At 46.4% G+C, this 13,850-nt stretch overlaps 1 protein-coding gene across 2 annotated transcripts in view; it reads right to left on the reverse strand.

Annotated features, from left to right (window-relative positions):
* Positions 1-4,097: 4,097 nt before the first annotated feature.
* LOC146187003 (nuclear factor related to kappa-B-binding protein) overlaps positions 4,098-13,850 on the reverse strand; it is a 94,626-nt gene continuing 84,873 nt past the window's right edge. For both annotated transcript variants that reach the window (XM_084607542.1, XM_084607541.1), the window contains exons 19-20: positions 7,892-8,154; positions 4,098-4,232 (exon numbers count right to left, since the gene is read on the reverse strand). In XM_084607542.1, the coding sequence (XP_084463668.1) occupies positions 4,170-4,232; positions 7,892-8,154 (326 nt within the window). In that variant the 3' untranslated portion in view covers positions 4,098-4,169. The remainder of the gene's footprint in view (positions 4,233-7,891; positions 8,155-13,850) is intronic.

Here is a 13,850-nt window from a genome sequence, read left to right on the forward strand (position 1 = left end):
GCAAACCTTTTTCATTGCAACAACTGAAGAGCATATGCTAAACCTCCGACTGGATTCAGTAGTGATGCGAAATTCACCGAATACATATTCGCTTGTGCCTCGATAACACTTTCTGGCTCTCACCCTTCACAACAGTGCTGTGCTGGAGTAGGCAAAGGAGGAGGAAGGAAAGAAGAAAAGGAGGACGGCTGAGTCGTGGTTCATCTTGGGTAGAATGACGAATAAGCGCTGACACATGGGAAGGGAAAGAAAACAGGTGCATGTGCTATAACTAGCAAGGGAATGGTTTATTACGAAATGGGGCTCCGCGGTGACTGATGCATTATCCTGCCAACCATGGCTCTATAACCCCACTGGAACTGGCTTTTCTTAACCCTTCCACTGCCGCTCCAGAGATTATTCGGGAGACCGTACACGCAGATCCCCTGCTACTTTCAAGTATACTCGTGTTGCTTTTTAGCTCACTCACTGCTGCTCTTGATACTGCTTGTCTAATAAAATAATGTGGGCATGTCGCAGCATCATCTATAGAGGGGCCACATAAACACTTGGAACTTCTTTGTAGGGTAAGTTTTAGGCAGAGCGCTTAGAACTTGTAAGTTTTAGACAACAAATGGAGCGGTTGTTTCGATGTTCACATCAAGATCATTGCAATGTAGCGCATCTGAGCAGCACGACCATGGCGGGGAAGTTTGCAATGTGCGTCCCCAGCGACAAACAGAGATTATTCGGGGCCTGTTGAATTTTGAATAAAATGGGAAGTGATACAGCAGCTCAACTTATTAATGGCTTATCGAGTGAAGACAGTTGGGAAGAGCCTCTGCCGCCTAATGAGTGGAGTAAGCATGTTTACATGTCGTTCAGAGCATCGTAGTGCCGCCAGACGAGCGCCGCTCCCTCGCAGGTTCGTGGGCTTGCCAGCAGCGGCCGGGTGATCCCCGGGAGTCCAGCCGAAGCACTATAGCGAACACGCCGTAATCACTGACTGACTGACTACACAAGCGGCGCGGCCTCCATAAATAGGGCACGCCGCGTCTGTCTGTTAAGGCGCGCGCTAAGGCTAGCGCGCACACACACTTAGCTTCGCTGGTTAGAGCGCTCCCTTTTCCTCCCGTCGAGCCGCGCGTCATCATTGGCTAGGTCCCGTACAATTTTCTGGAGACGTCTGGCATCTTCCAGACTGATGAATCACCGTCATCACCGGGTGATGAGAAAGAGCTATAGGGTGACGGCGGCGCGTTCAAAGTTATGCGCTCTCTCGTGCGGGGAAGGAGGCTTTTCTCGAACCTTGTGGAACTTTCGATGCAGCGCCGCACATGTGCGCCGATTTCGTGACAAACTGCGACGTGTCAAAGCCAAAATACATAGATGTGCAGTGATGGCAGAAGTCAGCATCTCGGTCCTGCTGAATTCTGTGAATTCTTCATAGCTACCTCCTAAGTTATTTTTTGGTGCGTAGCACTACTAGCCGCAATTACGGATTTTGCCGATGTCTGTCCGAAGCCGCTCACTGTCTCTCTTTTCGGGAACTTGAAGTGGAGGAAGAGAAGGTGGCGACGCGCGCGTCGCGCGCGGTTCAGTATTGGGGATGCGGACATCCGCACAGCAACAGCAGAAGCCGCTCTCTCTCTGTCCTTTTGTCTTTCCATGAACTTGAAGATGAAGGGAAAGTGGCGACGCCCGCATGGCGGAGCGGCCGCATAGATGCACCCAGGGAGAGTGAGAGAGGAGGCGTGTCTGTTGCGGGATTGGCGGCCATCACTGGGCAGTTTTGCACAAGCGTGTTACTCCGGGTGTCACTCGCGCGTCTTCAACTTCGGCATCTCTCCTCTAACGTCCCTAGATTCGTTTTTTAGTTAAAAAACGGATCTATGGACTTTACTCTCTCCTTTCATCAGTAACTCCTCAGCCTACAGATAGCAGACGTTCACGCGCGGTGCTCCCTAGATCTCGACTCCAAGCTGCTCGCCGTGTCGTGAAGCAGCTTGCGCTCACCTCCGTGCCTTAGACTCTCGCTACCAAGCGCGTTTCTCTTTCTCTTCTCTACTTCTCTCAGAGCAGTGCATGCAAAGGGGTACATTAATGTCCGCTTTCGCTCATTTCTGAAGATGGTGTAAGGACAGCTGAGGACCCGGCTGCGCCGCGCGTATGCTTCGCGTCGCAATGGATAAAGCCCTCTAGCTGACACTGCGGCGCAGGTTCACCGTGCTCGACGTGCTGAAGTACAACGGTTACGAAAGCAGCGGGATCGTGAGTCTACTGATTCTGATATTGGAGCTAAAGTACGGTGCAAGGATTTAGAAGCAAGGAATGAGGAAGCGTGCCGAGGGTGCTCAGGAAACTGCTCAAGACATTGAGCGTCGTCGTGAAACGGATGGCGAAGCGAAGAGGAACAAATATGTGCGGTAGGAACTACAGGAAAACGCGCTGCGCGATTGCCAGCGATGGAAATGGGATATGCAGTGCTGCGCACCTATTTCGCATTTGATTACCTATTCAAATCGGCCGTAATTTTTTTCCGGCCTGTGCCCATTTAGGCATTTCGTTACCTGGACCTTTGGGGCAGAGCGATAGCTGGGCTTTTGGTGAAGCGCCCGGCTGGGGACCCAATTGGATGGATCGTTCGATTCCCGAATGGAGACAATTTTTTTATTTATTTATTTTTTTTTTTTTAATGAAGAGGAGTCGTACACCTTTAAGCGTTGCTAGGCAAAACCGGCAGAGCTGCGCAAGGGGGCTGCGCAGCTGGCCTTGGTTGTGACGCCACTCGGTCGCGGCATACGGAATACGCGAAGCTCAGCTCGTAGCTTTTCGCTTCAAAAAACATCATCTTTTGTTTCCGGCTGCTTCCCGGAACCCTTGTACAGGGCCATATACAGGGGAGGCCCTGGCACAGATGTATTAAAGAGTAAAGAAAATGCAAGTTCCGTCGGGAGCTAAAACGTTTTTTTTTTTTTTAAATTACATACCGGAACATTACCAATAAAAAGTTTTTGGAGGGAAGGGTCTTTTTTTTTTTTTAACCGTAGGGATCACATTGTTTAATCTGTAAGCGCCACGCCCCTGATCGCGAGACGTTCTTTATAATTCCCCTTGTTTAGTGAGAATGATAGTAGGATTCCGCAAGTGAAAGATACTGCGCCTTTAATTTAGATGAATTTTATGTGTTCAATGAAATGCTGGTTGTGTTTGACAAAGGGTGCGCCGATGTACAGTCACGACAAGATGCTTCCCCAGAACAGCCGCGAAGGTCCGAAAAACTGAATCTTCCCAGAGCGCACTGACAGGCGCTAAGCCACTGCCAATTTCGGACTGATAATTAAGGTCTGCTCAATATTTCAAACCTACCTACACAGCCATCATCCACCTCATAGGAATTTACACATATGCATGACTTTATACCCTGGAGAGCTTACAAGTTCTATTTTCAGGACTGATGTCACGAATGGACACCCCTGCTGCAATCAAGCAGTCTTTCCAGTGCCGAAAACGTGTCGCTCTGGATTCAATGGGCAAACAGATTACCTTCGTTTGGCATCACCATTTCTGTGCCTCATTGTTGCTATTGGGAGGTTGCACATTAATATTTTCAAGGTGGTGTAGAATGATAGCTATGCCTACAAAAATGACTGTGCCGTTAAAATGACACTGGAAATGTCCTTTCATACTTTGTCATCAGAATAAGGAGCAGCACAGTGAGGGGTGCTTATATCCTAATCTTCTCTTCCCGCGTGTTCCCTTTCTCTGTCCATTGGGCACGGCTGGGCAAATCAGTGGCAAACATTGTGGTGTGGTTATCAAAGAACTGCTTGTCCTTTCATAACATAGCTTGTGCGCTAAAGTCTGGGCGCAATGCAAGCATGACTCTGGTATACACACCATGGCAGAGAACAAAATTAGCTATTTTTTTCTTAGGCTGATTAAACCATAAGCAATTTTTCTGAAGTAAGTGGTTCTATTACCAAGATCATTTCTCAGGTCTGAAAAATCAGTTGACTCCAGTGTAAAACATGCCATGCATCTCTGTTGCTAGTGGCTATGTCAACAGCTGGGCACACTTAGTGCAGCAATGAGTGCAACACAGGCAAAAATTATGGTGGATCGATGAGAAATGTACAACTTTATGTCAACATATGAACTTGTGGCACAAGCTCAGGATGAACACAAGCTCATGAAGCAGGAGGTGGACAGTCTGGCCGTGGGCCTCCTTCGTTGGTCTGCTGCTGCTGCACCTGCAAAAGGACATCTGGTATACTTGGGAGGGTCTCAGCACAGGCCAGGTTTCGAATAAACTTCATCCTAGCCACATGAAACAAGCACAGTAAACAGCCAAATCCATTCAAGACAAGCTGAGTTAGGCCCCATGAGGATGGTCAACCAGAAAAGGTAAGAACCGTATGGAGAGTGAAATGCTACATTATGCTAACTATGGTTAAACCTTGATATAACGAAGTCAGCAAAATCCATAGTTTGGTTTGTAAAATAAGAAATTCCGTCACATCGAAACTTGTCACCTAGTATGCACAGAACCCCGCAGAACCGTCATATGGTAACATGTCACCTAGTACGCAGAGAACCCTGCAGAAAATGTCACAGATCATTTACAGGAAAAGCATTTAATTACGGTGAAACTGGACTTTACAAGAGTGATACGGATGATGTGTCTCCATAGTTTGGGTTTCACCGTCATTGCTGGCCTTCTGAACTGTGACCAAATCATGACGCCACTCACAAAGCGTGGTGTACTTTGCCAAATGCAGTTGCTAATTCCAACCTTAGATGTTCCCTAGACATTATTTTGTGTTTTATCATAGGGACACTTTCATGTGCTTCTGTAAATTCCAGTAGCTTTACATTAGCTAACAGAGAGTCCATGTAGCAAGTCTGTTATATTAAGGTCAGTCATCGTAACACCTTCTTTAGGTGAAGCTGCGCATGTTGCAGTAGGGCTGCGGTGAAGAATCGAGAAGTTTCACAAAATGAAGAATCCACTACATGGAGGTTCACTATATCCAGGTTTAAATGATTGCAATCGCTGCGTCAGCTACGTCTGGTCTTGCTGGCTGTACAAATGGGTGGATGGATAATTCTGAACCCTCTGAATCTGGCAGCAGTGGCGCACATCACCTACACCACCTAGCTATGAATAGTAATGCATTTTGTACTTACTGTAGTTTTGATTTCAGCCAACAATCAGGTAAACTTCATTTGGTTATTTCTATCTGTTTAAAGCTTATATCTCCTCCAATATCCTTAAACCTCAATGCTTTGACTAAATAAAACTCATTGCCTAACCCTTTACAGAAAATTATAGTGTTTAGCCATTTCCTATCTCTTGGTACTTGACTCAAACAACAATGAGCTGCCCGTAGAATTATCATGAATGTTTCCTTTTGCTATTCCCTGCCTGAATGTTCTGTGCATTTGCAGTGCTGATTTGGCCTGCATCCTACATTCCACAGGCCCTTCTTTCTTTAACCTTCTTAACCGATAATTCCTGTGCTCTCCACTGGCAACTGAAAACTTTCCTAGCATGCTGCTTTTCCTCCCATTTCTCCCAACTACTGTTCAAGTTCTGTCTTGCAGCTAGCTTCTTTTCCTTTGAATGTAGACCATCCAAAGCCACCTTGTACCCCCTGATTAGGTACATTTTCATATGCTCCCCAAGCAAGCCTACCTACCCCATGTGGCCCATTTCTAAGTATGTTCGGACTCCTGGTCTCATACATAGGACTGCATTGCCAAAAACCAGACGAGGAGGAACAATTGTCCCTTTCCAAATCCCCTGCACTATTCTGTTCCTATTGTAATTCGACAGCACACTATTTTTCATAACTGCTGCATTCCTGCTATATTTAATCATCGCACATTTTTCATGCTCTGTCAAATACAGCGGAAACCACCTACAATGTAACAACTTAGAGGGCAGGATCAGTTATAACGCAGTTTTAGCCAGCCACTGGTCTGCCTCCCATAGTACTCAATGTAAAGCCATACTGCTTCTTATGCGGTCACTCGAAGTGAAATACTGGTTATAGTGCGGTTTTAAAATCTGCCCAGTGACAGTGTAGAAACAACAAATGCACCTGCCTGAGTGGCACCGCACATCGCGTCAAGTGTTTAGGGCACGACATAAGTGCGGGCTCTGCGCGTGCGTGCTGCTCGTTTACTCCTTCAGTCTCCACACGTTGCTACCGTCTTGCACAAGATAGCGCATCAGCTACTCTTTTTCGACCATCCTTCTGTCAGTTTTCTCCTTTTCATGCATCTGGGTCACACAGCGTTTTCTCACCATGACCCTGCTAACGTGTTCCTTCACATTGCTGTTTTCATAAAAGAGCAAAACGCACGTGCTTGTGTCTACATTAAAGTTTGGTCGTGCAATGGCAGCGCTGGATTTCTTTCGGTGTGATGTACGTCGGGCCGCTGCTGGAGAGACGCTTGGCTAGATTCCTGTTCACGAGGTTCGTTTTCCAACCAAAAGGCCTTGCTCAGAGATGCCTCGCTTTCTTTGTGAGAACGAAAAGAGCCGAGTGAGGTTTCAGCAAACCGCATGGATCACGACTGTGGAGGTTAGCGTGACCACCTCCGCAACGGCGGTTACAGTAATTTTTGCAGTCACGATGCACGTGGTATGCTAAAACTAATCTAAGCTTGCCAAAGACTTAGTGGGCTGCTTCTCGTTTGCAAATCAATAAGCTGTTCTTCAAAGGGAAGCCACGTATGTGGTGTATACTTTGACCTGAAAAAGATATTTGGTTGTAGCGTGGTACTACTTAGAGTGCGGATTTTCATGGCACCCGTAACATAAGCTATAAGCGGTCTACTCCGTGCTCACCTTTGTTATTTATCCACATCCTAACTGTTCCTTGTACTTATCCAACACCTCAACCGTGGTCTCCTGCGTACTCCTCTTGCTGTCCCAGTTATCACTAAAAATCATCACTACCGATTTGTTGTTGGTAAAGACCTAATCTGTCTCTCTCTGTACCACAGACGCCTATCAACCCCTGTAAATCTCCACTACTTTCGGCTTTTTTTTCTTTTTGTAAGGTGTAACGTCCAAAATTTTAACCCAGGCTATGAGGCCCACCCTAATGAAGGGCACCAAAAATATCGACCACCTTGAGCGCCCTGACATCTCACAACACATGAGTGCCATGCTTTTTGCCTCCATCGCAAAATGGCTGCCACAGTCTGGAATGAAACTGCATCCTTGGCTTTAGAAATCGAGTGCCCTATGCACCAAGCCACTGCGGCAAGGCTACCGTTTTTAGCCATCAGCACTATATAATCACTGTTCAATCCATTCTCCTTTCTAGAAAAATAATACGGCTGAAGCCTAGTCCACTCCTCTCCAGTCTTGTCTCTAATCCTCGTAGGTACAACACCAACAAAAGTGTCAAGGATACCCTTGCCAAAGCTTCCACTGTCTTTACAGGCTCAGATACCTTTTTCTCCCATTTTATCAGCAGCTGGTTACCTTTATAAATGCTTTCGAAAGGTTTGGAACTCCACCTTCGACACCCACCCAATGCTTCTAGAATGTCTTACAAGTTCTCTTGAACTAGTGTCATAGACTCCCTTGGTGTATAGAAAAGCTAGCCATAGTAGCCATAGGGACCCGAGTTCCATTTCTGCTATTTCAATGCACAGTGGCAATAAGAACAAATTGTCCTCTAACCTCCTTTGCTTCTGCACCCCATATTATAGCTCCCCTAGAACTCTCTCATTCTCTACCAACGTCTGCAGTCTGTCCTTTATAATCTGCTTCACCTGCTCAGACACTCATGCCACCTAGTGCATTGACCCCACACTATGTTTGCGAACTCTGAGGGGTCATTATGCCAAAGTATACTGCACTCCTTCCTAGTGTTCATTGCACTTGTACCTGAACAATGAGTGATGGAGAGGAGACAGGAGTGGCGGTGGTCGTGGACCCCTTCGTGGTGGTAGCGGGTCGCAAGCCCCCTGGTGGCGGCGGTCCAATGAGGCGTGCCAACAAAGGACGGGCACCTCGCGGGGGCACTGGGATCACCTTGATGCCCTTGATGGGCTGCCCACCAACAACCATGGCTGCTGTTGCTGTGCCGGGTGAACCCGTGGTGCCCACCATATACGCGGGGCTTGACTTGAGTGGGCCGCTCTGGTTGGCTGCAAGGTGGGGGAGAGGGCGTTCATTAAGTCATCAAGGACAGGCTCTCTACACTGCTAGAGAGAAACGCCTCAAAGTAGAGAGAAGAATGACTGATGAAACCAGAAGAAATGCAGGTTTTGAATATTTATGTTTAAAGTTAGTGCCTTGGCTGACCAGTGAATGCTTCTGTGACTCCTTAACGAGGACACTTACTGAAGACCACAATTGGTTGCCTTCCAATAGCCCAGCCCAGCCTTGCAGGGCAGACATGCAACAAGACAGTCACAACTAACAGAACCGCATAGTGGCACAAGTGATCACTGGATAGCTACAGGTGAACATTGTTACAGTGAATGCAGGGGTGCAACAGCTCAAACAGGATTTGTAGCAATTTTTGGTGCAGTGAAATCCATATTCTGAGCAGTTCACAGGAAAAAAAAAAAAACAGTTTGCAGCATGAATTCAAATTTTGGAGTCGTTAAATAGGAAAGAAACCTTACTTTCGACACAAACCTAGCAAGGCTCAGCTATCGCCGGCGCTGCATGTACCTATTTCCATAAATAAGCATTCTGTACTGCAAGGCAAGCTATCTCTCTCTCTCTCACGCATGCACGCACGCACGCGCGCACGCACACACACACACACACACGCGCACACACGCGCGCACGCACACACACACACACACACACACACACACACACACACACACACACACACACACACACACACACACACACACACACACACACACACACACACACACACACACACACACACACACACACACACACACACACACACACACACACACACACAAAGTCCTGGATGTAATTTGCAATAATTAATAAGACAGCGCCCGCCCCAATCGCTCATAGCATATAAAGTGAACATACTGCAAACGACACTTGCACAACTGGACAAGTGCTGGCACTATGCCAAGTTCGCTTTTCCCCATTGCTAGACCTAATTCAAAAGGTAAACGGACCATGACGTTATCACTGTGCAGCATCTTGGTGCACTGCCAAGAAATGTGTTGTGGACAGTGGCGGGTGCAACAAAGGGACGCGCTAACAACTGACACCGTTTTTATATTTTAATTCTTAGGCAAAAACAGGGGGAGGGTGGGTTCACTCTGGGAGCGGATTGGTTATGCGACTAAATACAGTGCATTTACCATAATGCAAATGGTTCTTGTCAGTTTTTTCGAGGCCTTTCGATTATTCGAACATCGGATAATTGGAGCTTTTTGCCCGATCCCATGAAGTCCAAATTACCGAGCTTTTACTATATTATCCGAGCAAGTTGCTCATTTTGCTTTATCGACGAACTTTCTGTCGACATAACGAGCAATGCAGAAAATGAGGTTCGTGTCGCGAATTTATATTGCACTCAACACTTCGGGCGCTGCTTGTGGGTGCGCAACATCCATTAGATCATCCATTAGCCTCTGCTGTCTCAACATCTGCACCTACGCGTTGCCAACAGATAGGGTGCACAGTGTCAGCAGACATGTTTCCATACTGAGGAGTCTTCACCAGATTCATGTATTCCAGCCTGTCTATAGATGGCTAGAAGGAACTGGACGGGTTTCGGATGATCATTGCTAACAAACATCTGATATCTGATGCAAGTCTCCCAACAAGTGGTCCAAAACATTTTCAAACAGACTCATCATTATAAGGTATCTGAATCCCACTCTAAAAGTCAGATACCCAAATAGGACCAGTGCATGTATTGGCCTCGAGATCGGGCAGAGTCGCCACCTTGCGGCTCAGCGGCGAAACCTACTCAGTGTGGATGCGTTTTCGCGTCGCGTGCCAGTCCGCAGTGATTTACGCGCGCGTGCGGCGTGTACAGGAGTGTTTTTGTTTGTTTCGCGGTTCCTGTGAGCTTTTCCTTACCTATATGCTTCTTGCAAAATAAATATGAACAGTCTATAACCCCACGCTTCACTAAAAAAAAAAAATACTTGTCCATGTCGAGCATGTCATGCTTGGATAAGGACATCATCCATCGCGGTCTTCGGCGCTTGAGATCCTCTGACATGCAATGTCTCAAACGAAGTGGTACTGTCGTTACCGCTGCGTCAAAGCAAAACAGGTCGCTGCCTTCAATAAAAGTTAATACAAACGCTCAGAAATCGCATATTTCCGTCTCTGTTTGGAAAACCGCAGCTACTGAAACATATGCCACCGCGGACTGCTTCATATAGCAGAATGCAGTTTGAACAGACCACTCTATGCCTACTATGCCGTCTGTATGCACGATAAAGTTGTGTGAGTAGTCTTTTCTTTTTCTCTTTTTTTTTGCTTTTAAACTTTTGTTGCGGTGTCTCAATGGCAAGGGCGCGCGACTGCTGATTTCGAGAACGGGGGATTCAATCACAACCGTTTCGAAAGGCGTTTCTCTGCTGGGGGATTTGACTGCACAATAAACAATCCCACGTGGTAAATGTGGTGTTAATAATGAAAAAAAAAACGACTCCAAAACCAGCCTCTGCAATCACCCGTCATAGCCGATGCCGCTTTCATGCGTTAAACCCGGGCCAATATGCATTTCTTTTTTTTTTTTGTTGTTGTTGATGGCTTCTGTGCATCCGTAAAAGTTTTAGTGAGCACATTTTGCTTTAGAGAAATGCTCGAATGTTTCAGAAACATATTCCCTGCACCTAATTTTTACTCTAAATATTACATAATACACCTAGATTAATGCACTTTAATGGAGGCCTATTATAATCATTATAATCCCTTTTCGTTCAAGTGCTGTCTTCCGAGCAAACTCATTTCTGACAAGGGGAGTAAAACAGCTTCATGCGCGCTTAATTTAAATATCAGTGTTTCGTTCGGGAATAAATACATCTTTATAGTCGCATGATAAGATGACCTCCATTTCTTTCGAAATAGTTCTATATCCGGCATCTGTTTTGAAAGCAACCCTAATATTTTACTTCGCATAAGATTTAGTCACTGCTAAATAATTAGTGATAAAGAAATTTTCAGCCTGTAAAATTGCTTCCCAGAACATGACAGTGCCCATGCGCAGTTTATAACAATGTCTTCGCAGCGAGTAATTCGTAGCTTGCACTTTAACGTTACTGAAAATTAATCGCTGATTATTGTAAATTCTGTCAAGTGTGTAAAAGTTCTCTCACACGGGGAAATTTATTGGCATTGCAAAACAAAATAATTACACTACTAATTTACCGTTATATATTAACATCACACACATCAGAAATTCCTTATACTTTCCTCGGTTTCAGGAAATCATTTACAGTTAGTGGCGCATGCAGTAATACGCTATCACATTCTATGTCAGTGGCCGCAAAAAGCATCTCGGCAAATTCAATCCACTCAGCGCTGTACACGTGAACAATCAGCTTTCCTGTGCGGCGAGGTTTCCTGTATATTGTCGGCGTGATCTCATTTTTGGGGGATACTTGTGCACGGTTGTCTGGGGCCAGAGTTGATGTGCAGTCAGTATAAAGCAACTCGCCATGCAGTGCGCTGCCAGTGCTACATTTAACCTGCTTAATCCTCGAGTCAAGTACGATATAATGAACCAGGCTTTCTCGATTCAATCTAAAGTATTGCAGGTATCTGCGTGGGCTTGACACTAAATTTGCCGGTCTCACTCACATGAGACGCGCGCAAACTGTTTAAAAGTCGATAAGAAAAACAAAGGCAGACCCAAGCAAATTAGGCAGGCTCAAACATTAGGCGCGTGAGCGCGGTACAGCGCAAGAAACGTGCAAAGTAAATCTGGAAGTCTGGTGGTTGCGTGCTTTGTTTTCCTAAAACCCGCTCTTCTTCTGCTGCATTGGCGAAATCCTTGGATCTTTTTCTGCAATATTGCAGAAATACTGCGGAAGACACGTTTTCATCGCCAACAAACCCGCCGTAAACTCAGAAGCAGACCTACGCAGCGTGCGTTTCTGCGAGCGCCGCCGGCTGCCGATCCACACTACCGGAGTGACGGTGGCGCCACCTCTAGGTATAGCTGGACTTGCACTTCAATGCGAAGCAATTGGGTGATGTCCCTACTACTTTTCGCTAGTCTGGGAGCTATTTCACATGATTTGGAATATTCTGGAGCTTGTTGTCACGCTAAAATATCTCCACAATCTATTTCATGTGAAACTCATAGCCATGAAACAACAAAAATAACACAGAAATACTGCTGTTCTCAGCGCAGCCTGCCATATGCCGTCGGTGCATTAGCAGACGGTATGAATGTGCCATTTTCTCGTTCAGTTCACTAAATAAACATGTACCAGTTAAAGCGTATCGATTTCAATAAATAATCACTAACAAACATAATTTTGGTTAGAAACACAGTTTATGCAAGCATTTACAAGCTTATTATGACAGCAGCCAAATAGCAGATGACACACACTGCAGCAATAGGGGACTGGTTGCAGCGCCAATTTTGCCGCCATGAATCTGAGAAGCAGTGCACTCCTCCGGATAGCACTTCTACTCACTTAGCCACCGTATCATGTATAGAAGAAGCAGGGCACACACCAGGATGCCTCTACACTGCGTTTAATACCCGGCTGTCTTCACATTTAACGATGAAGCAACATGACGCTCCGGCTCTACCACGCGCGCTTCGTCCAAAACCTCTTCTTCCTCCTTCACATTCTCTTTGCAGATTCCTGCGTGAATCTGCAACACACTCCGCGCCATGATGTGAGATGTATGTCGAAGCTGGAACGATGTCACCTGCGTGGTCTCTATGACAAACATGACGAAGTCGGTTTTTAGATTATCGCTCTTGAATATCAATGATGACATGAAATGCTGCACGAAGCTTCTAACTTCCGCAGCAGGTCACCAATATTGCAGATTAAGATGGATCCGTAGGCCATGGCAGCAGATTCGAATCGCACAATGTAGCCCACGCTCGGTGCAAGTTCTTCCTAGTATTGTTGTCCTATATGCCCTGCAACAGACTGCGCTGATTTGTCGGTGCTGATCGCCCACAGTACATCAATCCCTTATCACTGATTTGTTTGACCTGCAGTGACAGTCTCAATGCCCACAGCACTGATGCTTTCATCTGGTTCCTGCTGGGCCTCTCACTTTAGGCTCACTTTGTAAGGCTCCGGTTTGCTCTCCCTCTTCTTCTTGGTGGCCCCCGTGTAGTGCTCGATGACGCCAAGGTGGAAAAGTTGACGGTACAAGGAGCAGAACTTGGATGACATCTGCTTGCTGAAGCCCTGCTCCCCGGCATGAAGGTCCTGTTGTGGTTTCGTCCCACTTCACCGTAAGCACAATGCACATTGGTCTTGTTCATCAGTATAAAATGGCGAGTTAAATGCTAGAAGGTCGCAACTGCATGTCGAAGTTCTAGATGCACAGCCTTGACGTCAACATTCAGACACACCCCGCACACTCCAACACAACAGAAACCGCAAAATCCATCTCACAGTTATTAGCACAATGTCACTCACAGCGGTCACCATCTCTACAGAATAAGGCAGTCAAGGAAATGTGAATAGTCAGTGTAGCCAAAAATCGGTGCGCCCACCAGCATCAAATGCGCGTGTCTCCCGTGTGAGGAATTCATCATGCGCGGCACAAGCCGTCTGTGTGGAGAAAGCATTATCCCAATCGCACTGTGCCCTCTGATTTCAAGCCCTTGCTAGCTGTTTCCGTAGTCTGACCGCACAGCGCCGCAAGCAGCACGAACTTCACATCGGTGGCCCTCTTC

This window comes from Amblyomma maculatum, chromosome 6 (assembly GCF_055883805.1).
Source record: "Amblyomma maculatum isolate TAMU_Amacu chromosome 6, ASM5588380v1, whole genome shotgun sequence".
Classification (NCBI taxonomy): Eukaryota; Metazoa; Arthropoda; class Arachnida; order Ixodida; family Ixodidae; genus Amblyomma; species Amblyomma maculatum.